This window comes from Eleginops maclovinus, chromosome 11, assembly GCF_036324505.1.
Source record: "Eleginops maclovinus isolate JMC-PN-2008 ecotype Puerto Natales chromosome 11, JC_Emac_rtc_rv5, whole genome shotgun sequence".
In the NCBI taxonomy this organism is placed as follows: domain Eukaryota; kingdom Metazoa; phylum Chordata; class Actinopteri; order Perciformes; family Eleginopidae; genus Eleginops; species Eleginops maclovinus.
This window is the reverse complement of record NC_086359.1, coordinates 9,936,618-9,957,009: the sequence shown is the minus strand read 5'-3', so window position 1 is coordinate 9,957,009 and position 20,392 is coordinate 9,936,618. Positions and strand designations below refer to the sequence as shown.

The 20,392-nt window shown below is 42.4% G+C and overlaps 2 protein-coding genes across 2 annotated transcripts; one reads left to right on the top strand and one right to left on the bottom strand.

Annotated features, from left to right (window-relative positions):
- Window positions 1–450: 450 nt before the first annotated feature.
- sdf2 (stromal cell-derived factor 2) lies at window positions 451–4,013 on the bottom strand. The gene is made up of 3 exons (XM_063896131.1): window positions 3,758–4,013; window positions 2,615–2,811; window positions 451–1,641 (listed from the first exon to the last, which is right to left on the bottom strand). Exons 1-3 carry the CDS (start codon window positions 3,939–3,941, stop codon window positions 1,342–1,344), a joined length of 681 nt encoding a protein of 226 aa, XP_063752201.1. The 5' UTR covers window positions 3,942–4,013; the 3' UTR covers window positions 451–1,341.
- An 834-nt stretch (window positions 4,014–4,847) lies between these two features.
- On the top strand, window positions 4,848–20,346 carry supt6h (SPT6 homolog, histone chaperone and transcription elongation factor). Its single transcript, XM_063895178.1, has 37 exons — window positions 4,848–4,973; window positions 6,224–6,334; window positions 6,431–6,601; window positions 7,502–7,575; window positions 7,667–7,850; window positions 7,977–8,058; window positions 8,279–8,534; window positions 8,660–8,761; window positions 8,921–9,034; window positions 9,132–9,221; window positions 9,397–9,539; window positions 9,685–9,830; window positions 9,953–10,063; window positions 10,175–10,455; window positions 10,545–10,699; window positions 11,301–11,496; window positions 11,633–11,772; window positions 11,969–12,086; window positions 12,192–12,268; window positions 12,377–12,512; window positions 12,627–12,764; window positions 13,300–13,467; window positions 13,567–13,694; window positions 13,828–14,035; window positions 14,197–14,344; window positions 14,553–14,695; window positions 14,785–14,925; window positions 15,083–15,278; window positions 15,438–15,583; window positions 15,665–15,757; window positions 15,869–15,976; window positions 16,104–16,228; window positions 16,997–17,109; window positions 17,190–17,267; window positions 17,376–17,554; window positions 17,876–18,150; window positions 18,530–20,346. The coding sequence occupies exons 2-37, from the start codon at window positions 6,235–6,237 to the stop codon at window positions 18,720–18,722; spliced, it is 5,256 nt and encodes a 1,751-aa protein (XP_063751248.1). The 5' UTR covers window positions 4,848–4,973; window positions 6,224–6,234; the 3' UTR covers window positions 18,723–20,346.
- The last annotated feature ends 46 nt before the right edge of the window (window positions 20,347–20,392 follow it).

The following is a 20,392-nucleotide window of genomic DNA, read 5'->3' as shown; positions in this document are numbered from 1 at the left end:
GAGCAGTGCTGGCATCTGCACTCACTGTAAATCATGATAATTAGGTAGCATGGGTCAAACACAACAGAGAATAGCCTCATAATAGATGCACTCAAATCCCATTAACCACCAGATAATGAACCAAAACATGCCATTACGTGGACAAATACATTATTCCAAGTACAAAAGCCCAGACAGGCATTAACATCTTGTCTTATTTGATGATTCATAAATCTGGTTTCATATTTGTGGATTCACTTAGGGGTTTGACTTTTTAATGTACATTATCTGTCTATACTGCTTTTATCTAATTATTCATTTTCATATATTGCGAATGCAGTTATCAGTTGAGTCATTGATGCCAATAGTGATTAGTTTCAAGTTATCCTGCAGAAAGGAGCGCCTGTGAGAAGTCACTGTGATGGCCGCTACATAAAAAAAGAAGAAGACAATTCAATAAAGACGCCACACTTATTCTTAAATGCATACAAATCATTTAATATGAGGTATTCATTGCATGTTTGTTGTGCGTATGAACCTCTGGAACAAAGAGTTGATCTAACACATTCACTGCAATGACAGCATGAATGTATAACATGGTACTTCTCCCAGCACACTGGGCTAACTGATCAAAACAGACAAATCTGCGTACACTCTCATGTCAGTTGGCGTTGGATCATTCATATGCAACTCTGAATCCGACTTAAAGGGGGAAAAAATTATTTATCCGGGTAACACTGCTTATAAATTGTTTGAGTGGAATATGGCTAACAAATACCATAAAAAAAACACCAAAAATGCTTGTTTCCAAAAGCTTAAAAAGGCTTCACAATGTAAACAACTACTAGGTTTTTAAAAAGGATAAAGGCACAAGTGTAACAATGTAACAAAGTCCTACAAAACTCAACACTCACTTGATGACTTAGTCTACTTATCTGCAACCTGTCCTGCCTTCTGAGTTGTGTTGTGTCTTCTGATGGCAAGTTTCTAACAATAAATAACAGCTTGGAAGACGAAGTCTCACAAAGATTAGTCTTTGTATAGTTTTCATACTGACGTCTTCCTGCCTCTCTTAAGGCAAACTATTATAAAATCCAAATGTTGAGTGTAGCTGGTGGATCTTTGAGGATTCAAGTAGTGTTTCCTAAAACATGTAAGAGAGATGTATGGATTGATAAGTTGAAGTCATTGCAACCCGATCCATGTAAAGACTTCGGCACAATCGCCTGAAAATAGGACAGTCAAAATGTGATGGGAGGGAAACATGAGATAAGTTGCTGCTGCATGTTATAAGGGACAGAGGTAGGACTACAATGGTAAACAGATGAGACGATAGGAAGGGAGAAAGAAGGAAAGTGAAGTTCAGAATTCTGTGTGGAGGTGGCTGTAGTCTCGGCTGCCCAGCGGGATCTCGCTGGGCTTCATAAAGATGCCCTCCATGGCCTTCCACAGGCTGTGCTGGCTGGGGCCCGACATGGCGTGAACTTCCCTCTGTCCGTGGATCGGCCGTCCATACTGCTCCCCTGTCACAGACAGTAGTGCATCGGTGGATTTGTGACGGAAGCGGACGGCCTCCTCTCGCTTCCACACAGTTCCCCCACACTGAACTGTCCACTCGTCCAGGTGGTCCCCCTCCCCTTCGTCCCCAAACGCACTCACCTCCTGTGGACGAGTCAGAGAAAGATGATTTGAAAAGGAAAATCAGAAAGGATGATGTACCTTGTTTTGGGAAAGCGTTTTGGGTCCATTTCCCCAATCTCTCCACTTTCCAGACATAAGTAGTTTGGGATAACTGTAATATTTGAACAAATATATAACATCTCCATCATGTTAATAATCCAGCAGCTCTTCAATTATTTTCCATTCTCATTTTGTCTCCCTCCCCTAAAGTCACATTTTTCTTTTTGTACACCTTGTACAGCTATGGTCAGAGACTTTCTCTCCACCTCTCTACAAACTTTTTGAGTGTATTTTAATATAGACATAAATAATAAATGTGTTTTTAATCTTTTACCTTTCTTTTTAATTTGTCCTGCTGCTAAACTGAGCCATCAGCTGACTTCCATTTTGTACATGTTGCACATGTCGGTCTAAGTTTGCCATTCCATTTTAGAAATGTTTGTTATTGTTAAAACATTTTTATACTGTTCAAACCAATGTAAATCTTCCTTTTAAATTACAGAAAATATACAGGTCTTTGCAGTATAAAAATGTCCCACAATAAAAACATTTCTAAAATAACACGGTACACATCTTCCAACCTTGTTACACTTTGGGATGACAGTGTTTTTACAACTTCCTTAATTTTAGAGAGGATTTTTCAGACCCGCTGCGGTTTTCCCAGAGAGTTTGGTGCGTTTCCTGAAGTGTAAAAGCTGCTTTCAGCTCAGATTTACTTCAAAATGTTTTTTTAAGTTTCCACAAATGTGACCATCAACCTCTTGGTATTTTATGACAGACTTTGTATTAGTAATGCAATGTACTGCAGTGAATCTCTGAGTAGATTTACTTTGCATGATACTGATAAATTATACATATATTAGTATTATATTAACATGTACACAAACAACTTTTGAATTAGGCTCAACCACTCTAACCCTCAACCCTTACCCCATGTACTTTTCACACCACCCACCTGGTTGGAGGACAGTGGGGAGGTGAAGTAGTGGCTGTGCAGGTTACGGCCTGTGTTGACATGGGTGAGACGGATATTTTGCCCACACTTCACAGGTGTGCCCCGATGGCACAAGGTGTCCAATGTCCCACGGATACTCCAGTAGCTGTTACTGTCCTCTATGGTCGTCACCCCTGTTACAGACTGCTGCCCACTACCTGTCTCACACACACATAAGAGCACACAGTCAGCAGAGATAGGAAAGAAGTTCAGGACTATCGAAAAATAGAAATTCTCATTCTATTTAAGCTGTGAAGGTCAGTATAACCCCCACACAGTTGAAATGATGATTGTTGCTTTAGGTTTGACTTTGAACCCAAAGGCTCATGTTGGCAGCAGCTCAAGTGGTTCACTTTGAGGGCTTGAGCCTACAATAACAATTATTTATTTGAAGAAAATAAGTCTGAACCACCTTAGATTTGTATATGAAATGAATGTGTTTATCCAGGCTAATTTGTTACTAGGCTTTAAAGAAAAAGGATGTGGTTTTCCTTAACGAAATCCAATCGAGGATCTTGTTCATATACTGTCTTTATTTTCAGCACTAGTTAATAGCTAATCACCTAAAAGTGGTTTTATATCTCCAATCTTTTATACAGTATGTGCCAGTTTTAATTGACACGTACCAGAGTCAACACAAATGATATGTCAAATGAATACTGTTAACCTTTGTATATAGAAATACAAGTCATTTCTAATTTCCACAACAAAACAATATAAAGAGAAATGGTAAAAAACAAATCAAAATGTTTATATCATTATCCATGTAAGATTAGCAGATAAGAACGAGATCGCACGATAATAACAGGTATACATGGGATTTTTATCTCCCTTAAGTTAACATTTTAGTTCTCTTTGTGTAATTAAGGTGAATAAATGTGTTACCTATGCCTTAAAGAGGTTTTACTGTGTGTGGTTGTTAACAATACATAATGGGGTCAATGTGAACAAGCTATGACACATTGAGAGTGAACCTTTGTACAAATCAGTCTTTTCCAATTTCTTTAAACATTCGATTTGATAACATATCAGGGTAAAAGTAGATTATGTCAATGTTGAGAAACACAATGTTTATTAAGGTATAACTATCTCAGAACAACTCACCGGAGCCGTAGCGTACGTCGTGCGAGTGAAGTCTCACATTGTGCTTTAAATTTAACAGTTTAATGACAGATCCGCATGTTACAAAACTCAGTTCAGTGCCGAAGGATGGCCCAAATATACAGCATAGATATAATAAAAAGGTTGGTAAAGTGTGTCGAGAAACAGCACAATCTAAAATACCCATTCCTACGAAAAAATCCGGAGCAAAAAGCCGCTGATGCCTCTGTGAGATTTGTATTATTTTTCGCTACGTCAGTTAAGAGGCACGGTATGGCAGGGTGAGGCTCGAGGAACAGCGCTCCTAGCGGCTTGGATGAGTCACTGCAAATACCTTACTATGATTCTGCTATTCATATTTAGTTTAATAACGTGCAATATTTTGATAATGAAGACAATACTAATAAATAAAGCTTTATATCTACAGCACTTTTCATACACCAGGTGCAGCTCAAAGTGCTCTGACAACCAGTTTCAATATAATATAGTAATTTATTTTACATTACTCTGTTTCTTACATATGCATATGTTGTGTTAATATTGTATTTATTTCTAATTTGTTACAATAGTCTTTGAAATAGTGTGTTGAGCATGGAGGCGCAGTCTTCCTTCACTCACGTTAGTGGAGATTAAGCAAAGAGTCATTCCTTCTCTCTTAGCCTTCATCCAGGCATATTTATTTTAGGAATATCAACACTGTAGTTTCAACTACATCCCTCGTGTCTCACGCACGGATCATCACAGGTGATTGAACAGACAGAATTTACGTGCGCCGTGTGGTGACGTCACATATTACGTAACATAATACATGGAGTTAAGGGCGCATCACGAAGTAAAACTTTACATAGTGTTTTGAAATATGTTGTACAATAGTACAATGTGTGCTCCATTCTTAAATATATATATTTTTAAGTCCTTTCTCTGTCCTTGTATGCAATATTCACACCAAAGTAAAATGTCTCGTATGCGTAAACCGTCTTGATAATACAACCGATTTCTGATTCTGAACTTGGCACAGACAACACATTAAAATGTAACCAGCAGGGGGCATCTCGTTTTTACCAAACAGGATGGAAGTCCCCTCACTGCATACCGGAATTGCCTTTCACGCCGCCCGTTGTCGGCCATTTTTTACGAGTACAAGCTCCCAGACACAAAACACAACACACTCCCGTTATAACTGTAAATATTTTCGGAGTAAACCACCGCAGTGAGACGTGTAAGTCCAGTTTCTCCGTGGTAATGTTTATCTTTACATTGTGCTGCCTATGTAACAGTGATTAACTAGCTAACGATGATGCAGTTGGCTGTTGTTGTCGTTCCGGCTAATGCTAGGCTAACGTACTGATGTGCTGAAGCACAAACTAACGTTAGACTGCGAAGTTGGCTGAGATGGGCCTTGGGTCATTTCTACAGCGGTGAAATGGGTTCGGTTGTTGTTTTACTGTCGTTTAATGTGTTGATACATACACTATTTTTTTTAACTTGTGCTAGCTAACAGTACTTGGTAAATGGTTTCCCGAAAGCTAACGTGCCATTTTAGCATCTGTATTAGCCTAGTTGCCGGGTGCTAGCTCATTGGGATAATACCGTTAGCTGACGATATTGAACATAATTTCCTATATCAGATTAATGTTGTCGACCGACTGCTCATCAGATGAATAAGACTTGGTAACGTTAGCTACAATCAGATTGAAAGGAAAAGGCATGTGTGCCTGGTTAGTCGTCTCCGTGGGAGTTCAATGTGTGCGCAATGCGACATTGTTAGGTTTAAGGTCGCCAACTCAATCTAGTTTGTTTGTTTGTTACTGACTTACATTATGACAATGAGGTAACAACTATAACCAGTTCAATTAGAAATACGAACATAGAGTATTCATTGCCTGTAAATTGGTTTAACGTGTTTTGTCAATAACACCTCAAACATGTTTGCAATACCCAATAATCCCGGGCTTTTTTTGTAGATGTTTACATAAATAAATCGCATATATAGAAAACAATATAACGTTTATGTGACACAAAACACACGATAGACATGGAACAGACGCGTATAGTTGATCTATTCAGTACATAATAAACTACTAAACCCTTCATTTCAAATTCTGAGGAGATTCTAAAAATACAAACTTATGTTATGAATTTGGTCCCACCGATACAACTAGGACATTTAGTGTAATGGTGCAGGATTTACATCTTGCATTTATAATATTTTTTTATCTAATCATTTAATGAAGAGCTGGAACAACCTGTTGAACAAAGTTGATGCAAGACTGTCAGTGTGAAAATAAGATGTTTTCTTGCAGAATTGGAATGATATGGGTTGAACTCACCATTGCAGCGTAACGCATGAAGGCGTATTATATGAGTTGTGTTGGTGTTGCTTTTGTATTTGTGTCTTTTCTGGAAGAACAAATCCTTGGATGATGTTGTGAACATTTTCTAACAGCCTTTTTTGTACTTCCTTCTCAGGAACAGCCGTCATGTCGGACTTTATCGATAGCGAGGCTGAGGAGTCAGAGGAGGAGTTTGATGAGAAAGACTTAAAACCTAAAAAGACCCAGCGGTTTCTGGAGGAAGATGGTAAGGAGGAAATTGTTTAGTTCTTGGCATGTGTTTGAGGGGTTGGGGGGGGGGGTTGAATGATTTGTGGACCACTCATATCTCATTACTTTACAGATGAGGAAGAAGAAGAGAACACAGAGGACCAGGATGAACGAGGAAATTTACGCGGACTCATTGATGATGGAGAGGAGGAGGAGGAGGAGGCGGAAGCAGGACCTGCAAAAAGTGCAAGTGCAACAGGGAGTGACTCAGAAGAAGAAGTGAAGCATCGACGGAAAAAACGCAGTAAGTGCATTAGATGTTTTTTAGTATTTCCAGCCATGATACAGTGTGTTGTTGCATGTTGTGGTTTTCCACAAATGGAAAAGCTGTATTGGATTTCTTCCAATTATTCCTCTTTATGTTTTAACCTTTTTCCATGCATATTGTCATTCTGCCCATTCCTATTACCACTCCTCATTGCTTTTCTCTGTCCAGTTTTGATGGGTCACACATCTTTTATACAGAGAGGAAATCCCCCAAAACTGAAATCCAAGAGTATCTTGCCAGGAATGTCAGCAGTGATTTCCCTGTGTAATACAGAACTGATTATTAAGGTGTCAATACAGGATTTATGGCTATTCTGTAATACTGCAATTACACATTATAGATATTACCTTTGTACTGGACTTTGCTGAACAGTACATTTTGCGGAAAGACATAGTACATTTCAGAATAGACAGTAAACAAATTCTGGTTCCATCCCTTTTTATTTTGAGTGTTCCGCTCCATATGGGTCAGATGCACCCACATATTTGTTGAAATACTCTCGACAGATTGTGCTTTATGTTCTCTGCTGACGTGGTGTTTAATCTTCCTTGATATTTTGCTTTCTTATTGTATATAAAAAGGGATGTATTGATTCAGCTCTACTTACCTTTTTGAACCAAATAACTGATAATTCCCAGTATAATTAACTGGATCGTTTTAACTATGGGATCAAGGCTACACATGGATCTGCGATTTTAATGTCAATAAGCCCACAAGTTGCCCTGCTGCGTTACATGAGATTGCTTCTAAACAGATTATACTTGTACTTTAAAAAACAGCCATGTAATAAAGGAGATGAGATGTGCGGTGCCCTCCCTTGTGGCTTCATTGTAGCAGCTTAAAGGTGCCAAATATAAACACGATCAATATTTGCAGATTTTGACGACTACCTGGATGACGAGGATTTGGACCTGATTGAGGAAAACTTGGGTGTTAAAGTGAAAAGAAGGGTAAGAATATTCTCTCATCCCTATTTTCTCTGCAGTAATAGTGTAAAGTTAAAGCTAGCAGTGCTGATGCTGTGTCCGTCTGGTGTCACAGAAGAAGAAGTACGACCGTGTAAAAACACTCGATGATGATGAAGAAGATGACGACGAGAAGGACTTGATCGCAGACGAGATCTTTCATGGTGATGCAGATGGCGACCTGGAGGAAGGGGAGGCCGTCGATGAGCCTCTCCACCACGCAGATGACGACGAAGAAGGAGAAGGAGACGAGGAGTCGGGTAAGCCAGGAATTTTAGGACACCTTTAAATAATTAAAAAGCAGAGAAATAATAGAATAACGTCAGCTGATTGGTCTCTAAATATTGTGCTGTATAATTGATTTGTTTTCTAAAATTGTTTTACAGATATCGACGATTTCATTGTCGATGATGACGGCCAACCCATCACCAAAAAGAGGGGCAAGAAGTTCTCAGGATACACAGATGCGTGAGTGTCAAAGATTATACAACAAATCGATCAATAAAAAAAGGTTTATCACTTGTGGGGCAATAAGCTCCATTGCTATATCAGGTAGAGCCTAAATTTCATAATTTTTCTCCTGAACAATATCGATTAATCTTTGGTAACGCCAATAAAGTGTGCTCAGAATGTCTGCTTAGAGAAATGATTGACACACACAATCACTGCGCTGTTCATCCTCCCACAGAGCCCTCCAGGAGGCCCAGGAAATTTTCGGTGGAGACTTTGACTTCGCTGACTTTGACGCAGATGTATACGACCAGGGTGAGGAGGAGGAAGAGGACCAGGATGAAGAAGGTTGGGACAGACCCAAGAAGCAGACTAAGAGGAGGCAAGGCAGGAAGAGCATCTTTGAGATCTACGAGCCCAGCGAGCTGGAAAGTAGTCACATGACTGACCAAGACAACGAGATCCGGAACACAGACATGCCGGAGAGGTTCCAGGTTTGTGTAGTCTGTAGTTAAGATCTCATCTGGGCCATACAGGTTCATAGTGACTGCTTTCTCAGGTTTATTAATAGTCTGAATCTTATTTATACCGTGTTATCCTGACTCTCTTCTCCTTATAGTTACGATCCATCCCTGTTAAACCCGCTGAGGATGACGAGCTGGAAGAGGAAGCAGAGTGGATCTTCAGACACGGTTTCTCCACTCTAACTATCTCGATGCAGGTACGCCCTTTACCTTCACACTCAGGAAAAATATGCACACAGAGAATGCAAAAGACTGGATCCTCTGTCATGATACCTTGTTAGATTCCCCTTTTCATTGTATCTTCCTTGCCTTTACATCTAATCAAACAACGTTGTGTTTTTGTGTGCCCTAAATAGGAGAGCACAGATTATCTAGACAGGGGGACAACTACAAACTTCAGCAGGAAGGGCCCAAGCACTATTGCCAAGATCAAAGAGGCCCTCAACTTCATGAGGAATCAACAATTTGAGGTACAGGGCCTTATAATTAATTTAGCTATTTGTTTCACTTTGTCTTTTTCTCTAAAAACTAATACCATGGAACAATTTGGATATTTTTTTTTTGCAGGTCCCATTCATAGCTTTCTACAGGAAAGAATATGTGGAGCCGGAACTAAACATAAACGACCTGTGGAAGGTTTGGCAGTGGGATGAAAAGGTACAGTTTAATTATTGTTTATTTGCAAAACAACTTACAGACTGATGGAAATGCATTGTTGAGAGTAAGGATGAAAGGGTGGATATTCTTTGTCTCTATCAACCATTTGTATTTTACCAATGTTCTGGAATCATGCCACGCCTGGTTTCTTGACTTCTACATTTTCATCCACCAGTGGACTCAGCTGAAGAACCGGAAGCAGAACTTGAGCCGTCTGTTTCAGAAGATGCAGGCCTACCAGTTTGAGCAGATCTCAGCTGACCCTGACAAACCTTTGGCGGACGGCATCCGTCCTTTGGACACCTCGGACATGGAGAGGTAGGCGCCGATGGTTGATGCTGAGAAAGATAATCTCTCGTGTGTTCTATTTTATGTGGCTGCTTTAATCTAGTGATGAAGATTATATTGTGATCAACAATAAAGAGCCTTTTCTGTTCCATTCAAACCTAATTTATTTATTTAGATTGAAAGATGTGCAGACTCTTGAAGAGCTGGGGGATGTCTACAACCACTTTCTGCTCTACTATGGTCGAGACATCCCCAAGATGCAGAATACTGCCAAGACCAGTAAGAAGAGGATGAAGAAGATCAAAGAAGTGACGGAGGACGGTAAGCTGGACGCCTCTGAATTTACTGAACGATAAAGATGGACGAATAGTTCAGTTTTAAGGTGTATTTGCTTTGTTGTTCCAATTTTCTTAATGACTGATTTTTAATGGCTGCCTCCTCAGGTGAAGAAGAGGAATTGGAGGTAGAAGAAGAAGAAGAAGAACAGAAAGGACCTGACCTCAAGCTGGCGTCTCGTAGAGATATGTACAGCATCTGTCAGAGCGTAGGACTTGGTTAGTCTCCTTTCTTTAAACTACCATATATACTGTGCATAATGGCATAGCAGAGTTCCCAAGACTGATCATTTGGATTAAACTTCTTCTTCTCTTTCGTCCTTTCTGTAGATGGCTTGGCTAAAAAGTTTGGGTTAACTCCAGAGCAGTTTGGAGAAAATTTGCGAGACAGTTACCAGCGTCACGAGACGGAGCAGTTCCCGGCCGAGCCCGTCGAGCTGGCCAAAGACTATGTGTGCAGCCAGTTCAGCTCTCCTGAGGCCGTGCTGGAAGGAACCAGGTACATGGTGGCCATGCAGATCGCTCGTGAACCTCTGGTCAGACATGTCCTCCGACAGACCTTTCAAGAGAGGGCCAAGATCAACATCAAGCCCACAAAGAAGGGGAAAAAGGTTTGGAGACATTTCATTTTAGGGATTTGATCATCTAACAAATGTTTCTGAACTCTGTCTCTTAACCTGCCTTTGCTTTCTTCCTGTAGGAGATAGACGAGGCTCATTTTGCCTACTCCTTCAAGTATCTTAAGAACAAGGCTGTAAAAGAGCTGAATGGCGATCAGTTTTTGAAGATGTGCCTGGCAGAGGAAGAGGGGCTGCTTACCATTGATATCTGCATCGACCTTGTGGGAGTCAAAGGGTAAGCTAGATGGCGCCGAGGATGGCTGCCGTGTCTCGAGCTCCTCAACCACTCCATCTTTGCACTACTTTATTTATCTTTTGCACCATGCATGTTGAGTTGTTGGAGGAGCACGCGACATAAGATTTTCATTGCCAACATATACGCTGTATCTGCTGTGCATATGACAAATAAAACCTTGAAACCTTGAAACCTTGAAGCACAGTGACAGTACTGATAAATATCTGCTTAAGGTGCACCTGCTCCATTCAGATATTTGCTAATTCATGATCACAGGCGGACCAAGGATTAAGGAGGATCCCATCAAATGTTATCAGTTTTTAGCGAGATGTGGGAAATTAGAAGTAAACTAACATCCCGAGGTAGAAAAGGACATTTACAAAGCACAGGGTGTGGTGTGATGAACTGTCGGCCTTATTTCAGCGCCGGTAAAGCTTGGCTGTTGTAGGAAAGTAGAGTTGATAAGTAGGATAGGTCCCCTGAGTTTGATTTATTTTGAAGCTGCAGCTTATGTTTGTATCCTAGTCAGTAGAATGGAATTATGACTCCAGCAATATTAAGATGCTGCTTCTAACTGCGTCTTCCCTCTGCTTATCCTCAGGTACGCTGGGGACCAGACGTACTTTGATGAGATCAAACAGTTCTACTACAGGGATGAGTTCAGTCACCAGGTGCAGGAGTGGAACAGGCAGCGGACTCTAGCCATAGAGAGATCCCTCACTCAGTTCCTCTACCCTCAGATGGCCAAGGAGCTCAAGAGCAAACTGATCACTGAGGCCAAGGAGAGCATTGTCCGGGTAATTCCTCTCTGTAGCTGTCACATTGCATCAGTATTATGCAAATGTATGTTCAATTATAGAGCAACGTTGTTTAAAAATATATGTTTGATGAGTGTTTTAACCTTTTATGAACCCTCTGTGTCTACCCTCACAGTCCTGCTGCCGTCGGTTGTATAACTGGCTCAAAGTGGCTCCTTACCGACCAGATCAGCAGGTGGAGGAAGACGATGATCTGATGGATGAAAGTCAGGGCAAAGGCATTCGGGTGCTTGGAGTAGCATATGCGCCCAGCAGGTATGTACCCCACATCTATTTCCAATTTTTCCTGTGTCAGTAGCTACAATTCTAGGTATGAAAGTAAAGGCACACTATACACAGACTAAATGTGAATTACACTCCTTGAAACGAACAAAACAAAGCAATGTGTAGTGCGTTAAAGACACACTTATTTAACAAAACAGTTTCTGACTTACCCACTTTGCTCCGACAGAGACACACCAGTGTTCTGCGCTCTGATCAACGGGGAAGGGGAGGTGGTCGACTTCCTGCGCCTGCCCTACTTCATGAAGAGGAGGAATGCCTTTAGGGAGGATGAGAGAGAGAAGAAGGTACAGCTGAGGAAACAAATGTGCCTCTCTGTAGTCAACAGATGCTTTCGTTAAGGGGTTCCTCTTTGAGATGATCTCTAACGTGTGTGTGTGTGTTATCTTCAGGCCCACGACATTGAAACTCTCAAGAAGTTTCTATCTGGCAAGAGACCTCATGTCGTGGCTGTCGCTGGGGAAAACAGGTACACATATTTTTGGGGGGATGTGCTGAAAAACCACATGTAAAAATGTTACGCAACATTTACAAGTTCTGAATGAGTTGAAATGCTAAAACCCCGCCTTGTGTGCAGAGATGCTCAAATGATCATGGAAGACATCAAGAGGACCATCAGCGAGCTGGAGCAAGAGTCCTCTCTGCCCGCTGTGGGAGTGGAGCTGGTTGACAATGAGTTGGCCACACTGTACATGAACAGCAAGAAGTCTGAGGTAAACACTCAACCTGCATATCTGTAGCATACCCTGGCACTGAAACTCTAGATATGGCCCACAGCTCCCTCTGCCACTCCCCTCGTCCTGATCCTCTGCTTTCTCTCTGTGCAGGTTGATTTCAGGGATTACCCTCCCTTGCTGCGACAGGCTGTGTCAATAGCCAGGAAGATCCAGGATCCCCTGATAGAGTACGCTCAGGTTTGCAGCACCGATGATGATATCCTCTGCCTCAAACTTCACCCACTGCAGGTGAGACTGACACTGACACATTAGTGGATTTGTGTGCAATTATATCTATCTATATGGTTTTAATGGATTTCAACAGATTCAATGCATTTTGAAACAATTAGGGTTGTATTGTTTTTAGAGTTGTGATATTTACCTTGTTTGTATTTTGTTAACAGGTAATACCAGTTTCTGCCTTGTTTGTTCATTCGTATCAATTATTATAATTGATAAGATCATAAGACTTAGTAATGAGCAAGCTACACAGCACTGAAAGAACCCCTCTTACTTACTGCCAGGTTAAAGAGATGAACACACTAATGCATAAGTAATTATAATCAAATACTATAACATATTCTGAAATGGGCCTTTCTGCATCATGAGAACGTTTTGTACTTTAAGTGTATTTGGATGCTCATACTGTGGTACCATACTCCTATAACATTACTTGTAACCTCCTTAACTGCTGCTTATTCTACAAACGATTGAACATCAGTATCCAGATGCTGTAAACGAACATAATCCTTTCTGAAACTGTATTTCTCCTCTCCTTCCTCAGGAACATGTGGTGAAGGAAGACTTGCTCTGCGCTCTCTACTGTGAATTCATTAACCGTGTCAATGAAGTCGGAGTGGATGTGAACAAGTCCATCGCCCATCCTCACACCCAGAGCCTGGTCCAGTTCGTCTGTGGTCTGGGGCCGAGGAAGGGCTCCCAATTGCTCAAGGTGTGCTTTTGTGATGCTGTCCTTCAGTCTTAAGTCACATTGATGTGTGTCGCCTTTTCTCCTAACCTAATCATCTTCATGGTCCTTGTTTTTACGCAGATTCTGAAGCAGAACAACACTCGTCTGGAAAACCGAACCCAGCTGGTCACAATGTCTCACATGGGACCCAAGGTGTTTATCAACTGTGCCGGTTTCATCAAGATCGACACGGCGTCGCTCGGAGACAGGTCGGTACCGTGTTCAGGAGTCTGTTACACCCTCAAACTATTCCATAAAGCAGTGTCAGCCGAGGTTCTGAATGATAGAGCCTGTTGTGAGGTTGTTCTAAATCAGCATTGTTTATTATTTTCTCACACACAGTACGGACTCCTACATCGAGGTCCTGGATGGATCTCGTGTTCACCCTGAGACGTACGAGTGGGCTCGCAAGATGGCCGTGGACGCTCTCGAGTACGATGAATCGGCAGAAGATGCCAACCCAGCCGGAGCTCTGGAGGAGATCTTGGAAAACCCCGAACGTCTCAAAGATCTGGACCTGGACGCCTTCGCTGAGGAGCTTGAGAGACAGGTCAGTGCGGCTTTGACCCGCTCGATATCTCATCATGAAAAAAGTTATAAATAAAGATGAAACCTACACACGAATAAATAATAGCAGCTTCATTCATACTCACTATGGATGCCTTTCACGTAAACAAATCCATGACCTCATTTTTGTTGTTTCTCCTGTAGGGTTATGGCAACAAGGGCATTACTCTGTACGATATCCGTTCAGAGCTGAGCTGCAGGTACAAAGATCTGAGAGTCGCCTACAGAGTCCCCAACACTGAGGAGGTCTTCAACCTGCTCACCAAGGAGACCCCAGAGACCTTTTATATCGGTAATACACACCACACTGAAGTAAACACATTTCTATCATGAATTAAATGTCAACAAAGATCAATAATACATGATATTCTTAACGATAAGCACTCAGGCGAAGAACTCAGTGCTAACACACTTCTTTAAAGCGGTGATGTTGCTACAAGTGTCTGTAGAATTGCTGCTCTTTCGGCCTTTGTTTGAGGTTTTGCTTCCTTTACTTTCAGGTAAGCTGATCACCAGTATAGTCACTGGTATCGCTCACCGGCGGCCTCAGGGAGAGAGCTACGACCAGGCCATCCGTAACGATTCCACAGGGCTGTGGCAGTGTCCTTTCTGCCAGCAGGACAACTTCCCCGAACTCAGCGAGGTACCCGGCACAGGAGTTCTTCTTCTTGTGAGTAGAAACAGCTGAGAATCTGGCATCTAAACGTCTTCTTTTTATGTCCCCCGCGTCAGGTTTGGAATCACTTTGACAGCGGTTCGTGTCCAGGTCAGGCCATCGGGGTGCGGTCCAGATTAGATAACGGCGTCCAGGGGTTCATTCCGACCAAGTTTCTCAGCGACAAAACGGTCAAACACCCTGAGGAGAGGGTCAAGGTGAGGCGTTGTTTGTTTCTGTCGATGCTATTAATTCCCCCCAAGAAAATGTATGTATTGCTTATGGTTGGTGCCTGCACATTTCTGTCTTACCTGTTTCCATCTATCATCACACATCCATAAAACTTCATTGCTCCTCTTCCCCCGCCTCCTTCAGGTGGGCATGACGGTTCACTGCCGCATCATGAAAATCGACATTGAGAAATTCAGCGTCGACCTCACATGCCGCACGTCAGATCTGATGGACAAGGCCAATGAGTGGAAGCTTCCCAAGGACAGCTACTATGACTTTGACACAGAATCTGAACACCAAAAACAGGAAGAGGAGCTCAAAAAGAAACAGCAGCGAACACGTCAGTATAATAACAGGATTAGTAAAAGTTGTTAATGGCTAATTACACGCTGCATTGCGCTACCTTTGGGAACAGTTCTCGTGATACAACTTGTTTACCCAACAACATTTACATCCACACCTCTCTCCTTACACGGTTTCTCTTTTCATCTGTCTGCAGCATATATAAAGCGTGTGATCGCCCATCCCAACTTCCACAACATCAGTTTCAACCAGGCGGAGAAAATGATGGAGACCCTGGACCAAGGAGACCTGATCATCAGACCCAGCAGCAAGGGAGAGAACCACCTCACCGTCACCTGGAAGGTAAGAGACGGATCGAGAGGTACCGAAATCGTGTCAGAACAGCATGATCCGGTCTGACTCTGTGTGGTGTTATTCTTTAAGGTGGCTGATGGCATCTACCAGCATGTGGATGTGAGGGAAGAAGGCAAAGAGAACGCATTCAGCTTAGGACACACTCTCTGGATCAACTCTGAAGTAAGCGGTTTTCTCCTGATCTTGTGCTTCATAATTAAACCTATTAAAAAAATCACTGTGGAACATATGTGTTGCTGTTGCATATTTTTAAAAGTGTTTTGCATCTTGCAGGAGTTTGAAGATCTGGATGAAATCAGTGCTCGATACATTCAACCAATGGCGTCATTTGCCCGAGATCTCCTGGGGCATAAGTACTTTCAGGACTTGGGGAGCAAGGAGGTATATTATCTACTGATTTATATCCTTCAAACTGTTGATAACATAAACAATGCAATTTAGTTTGCATGTTATTGCCACCAGATGCACCTCTTATATCTTCTTTTGTCTTTGCCTCCCGCTCCAACAGAAAATGGAGGAGTTGTTGGTCAGGACAAAGAGGGAGAAGCCTACTTTTATTCCATACTTTCTATCAACATGTAAAGAGCTACCGGGGAAATTCCTACTGGGCTACCAGCCTCGAGGAAAACCAAGGTGAGCTGATTCTACCAATTTTGGTTTTCTGATTATACCCTCTAAGGAAGCCATGAGTAGAACATGTAGAATAAACAAGTTGTACTGATTTCAACATTACCCCTTTACATTTTTGTAGCATAACCTGACAATAATATCAATAATATATCAACAAATAGGTCCATGGTTACAACGTATGCCACAAATTGCACATCTAGTTCCTAAACAGTATGAAAAGGCACGAAATTGCAGTTTTTGTTCCAGGTCTGGATCAGTATATACATTTTTTTTAAATACATTTGTTTAAAGACTAATGATCTGATGTTTTTCAGGTACATAAAGTTCTGGGTAAAAGAAAGATAAAACAAGCCGTGTATTTTATATCGCCGTTTGGAGCAGGCAGAAATGTGTTGTCGTTGAAAGCGAGGCAGGGTGTACGGCCTGCGACTAAACGCACTCCTACGCAGGCATGCATCTGCACATCACAGCCTGCAAACAGCTCTGCCCTGAGTGCAAGATGTTTGACAGTGAAATGTCATCCAACTTTCTGCGTGGGAGTGTGTGGTCTATGCCAGGCCACGATGGCTAAATGTAAGCTGTCAAGGCAATGGGCTTTCTGGACATTCCCAAATATCAAGCCCGGTCGCTAAGTATTCCAAATGGGGGAAAAGCTAGATAAGTCTAAAGAATCAAGAGAGAGATTCAGAAATGTGCTTATGGAATGTGATATGTTTATAAACCTTGAGTTTGTTACTAAATGTCCACATGCTATCTATTTCTGTTGTCCAGGGTTGAGTATGTGACCATCACCCCCGATGGCTTCCGTTACCGCTCCCAGGTATTTCCCACAGTGAACGGATTATTCCGCTGGTTTAAGGACCATTACCAAGAGCCTGTGCCAGGTACGGAAGCACTCCTCCTAATGTATATTTTACATCAAATAAAAGATGTAGTTGTAGTTAACTTTTTATTTCTGTCAAAGGCATCACTCCTAGCAACAGCAGTCGAACAAGGACTCCTGCGTCCCTGAATGCCACCCCAGCAAATATCAACATCGCAGGTGAGTCCCGCTCTGCTCCACACACACAAAGCTATTTTCGTCTTCTATTCTAATTTTCAGCCTGAGTGGAGTTGTAGGACACTTCCTAATTTATTCCCTTCTCCCTAGACTTGACGCGAGCTGTCAACGCCCTCCCACGCAACATGACTTCTCAGATGTTCAATGCCATCGCCGCAGTCACAGGCCAGGGCCAGAACCCCAACACCACCCCCGCTCAGTGGAGCTCCAGCCAGTACGGATATAGTGGCAGCACAGGGGGAGGAGGAGGGAGCTCCTCTGCATACCATGTGAGTGCAGCTTTAATATTTATCTACTGTGGAAGCAAACAAGCTGCTTCAGGGATTTTAATGTATCCTAGGGTCACACAACGACCACAAATATGTCAAGCGGATAAACCAAACAACCTTATTCATTTCAATTTGAAAAATGAAATATTAAGTTTAAGTAAATATTTAAAACTTCAACTGAATTTATATTAATGCTTCACAAAAAGTGATTTCTTTAAAATAAATCAGAGTACGTATCTTTAACTGTCAGGTGGATAAATATTCACTTTTCTCAGGTAACCCATGAGCCACATTCATTTCCCCGCACTCTCTCCTCTGCAGGTCTTTGCTACTCCTCAGCAGCCCATGGCGACGCCCATGATGACGCCCAGCTACTCGTACACCACTCCGAGCCAGCAGGCGCTGGGCACGCCGCAGTACACCAGCACCACGCCGCAGTCCTCGCACTCTCACACACACGGGAGCCATCCACACGGCAGCCACGTGGCACAACCAAGCCACCACGGCCATCAAAGCAGTCACCACGGCCACTCGTCCGGCACGCCGTCATCCTCCACCTCATCCAGAGGACGCACGCCACAGCAGCAGCCGCCAAAGTGAGTAGAGGGGGCACAGGTGTGAGGGATAAAAGAGAAAAAAAAAGACATTTGAAATGTAGAAACATTTATTTGATGGCTTTTTCTTTGGTAATCAAACAGATTTTTGTTGTACAAATACCCTGGTACACGAGATTTAACAGATTTCGGTATGATCTGCATTGTCAGAATTTCCCTTTGCCTCCAAGTTGAATTTTGAGATGTCCATTCTGCATTATCCAACTCATTTGAACCCATTGTTGGATATAAATCAATGTGTCGTGGTTTTCCTGACACTAGATGGTGCTAGACCTTTATTCTGCGTGATTTTAAGGCTACGCAGCAGCCCCGCTCTCTGTCTCTAACTAAAACCCCTCCCTCTCTGTCCTCCCCCTCGCAGGGCCAGCGGCAGCAACGCCTCCGCAGTGGACTGGGGCAAGATGGCGGAGCAGTGGCTGAAGGAGAAAGAGGCGGAGGGGCGGAAGAAAACCCAGAGGATGACGCCACGACCGTCTCCCAGCCCCATGATCGAGAGCACGCCCATGTCCATCGCCGGAGACGCCACACCCCTTCTGGATGAAATGGACCGATAGGACACGGAGGGGGGGCGTCGCTACACCCCCCTGCCCAACTCCATCCTTCGTACTGCTTCTTCATCTGGATAACCCTCCGACTTTTGTCTCTCCACAACCCATCAACCCATTCATGATTCACCTCCTCCCCTCCTGATATTGTACATGTGGTTCGTAAAGTCTGCCATCAGGGTTCATCTCAACTCCTTCCTTCCTTTTCTCCCATCTCCACCCAGATGTTCCCCCTCCTGACCTCCAGCCGTCTCCTCTGGCTGCTTAGTATTCTGTACAGTCTGTAACACTGTATATGTTACGCATAAAGTCATTACAATGGCAACAAAAAGAAACTTGAAATATCAGAGAGCCGTTACACGTAGGATATGGACCTACACAGACAATGTCACACAAGCTGTCCTACCTTCTTTACGAATGCGATTGCTTTTTAGTTTAATCCATGAATGGTTTTGACGGAGGCACACAGTTTCATCTACAAAAACCCACTGTTCCTCTATAACAGTTTGTGGATTTTTCTCGAGCAGTTGCCAAAAGAGCGCTTTTCCAAGCCAATCAGGAAATTAATTTTTTGTATGGAATGCGTCACAATGAATAAATACTTTTTTTTCTGTTCGAATCTCAAGCCTCCGCTCTTCACATCTGTTAATACAAACAAACCTGTGACCACACACACACCGAAAGTGAGTGTAGAGGCTGATTTAAAACATCTAAATTAAATCAAGGAGAAACCCTCATGTCAGCTGAGTTTATCTCCAACATTAAATCCTGCTAGTTGTCTCCACTACATGCTGTATTATGCTCCTGTAGATAGCCTCTATTGTATTGTTGACTCCTATTCGACCTATTGACACTAACAACATGCACCTGTAGAGGCAACAGTGGTTGTTGGGATGACTTCTTCTGCATCTATGCGAGAAAATAAAGAAAAACTCATTTTTTAAAAGCACTGATTTTACTAAGAAGTTAAAAAGTCAGCTTCATGTGTGTGTCAGAGCGTCATTTTGAAGTTGACTCCAATTTGGGATTTTTTTTATTTTCAGTGATTATTGCACTGGGGTTTGATGTTTGCCACCACACAGGAAGTGATGCATTTCTGCTGTGATTCACTCCCAACCGTAAAATGAAGACGCTTTAGCAGAAGCTAACATCACACTGACTTGCCACTGCATTCATATCTCTTTGTATAATAATCAGAAGTGCACGCAGCTATTTCAGTAAAAGGAATATATTGTTGTAAAAAAAACTCACATTGAATCTCTCTTGTGGTCGGTCGTCGTGCGCCAGTTTTAAGCCACTCTGCATCCTCTTGATTTATGCATTGAGTTTGTTAATGTCTTCTTGCTGTGCCTCTCTGCCACTGTACAAGCAAGCAGCAATGGTATTCAATGGTGTGCTTCATATTGCAGTGTGCAGAGTATAATGATCCCAGAATATGCATTTTGTTTTAGGTAATTATGGTTTTTGAGTACTTGTTTTTTACGTCTCCCGCCAGATTAAGATACTGAATCTTTCTCAGCGAGGCTGTGATTGGTCCTTGGCGGTAGTTCGTTAGAGAGGAGGAATGATGTCTTTGGCACTGCTGATGACCTTTTCTACCTGTGATCCCTTTAATAAAAGTGTTCATATTAAACCCTGAGTCTTTCCCATGCTAATTTTGGGAAACACTTGATGTGCAG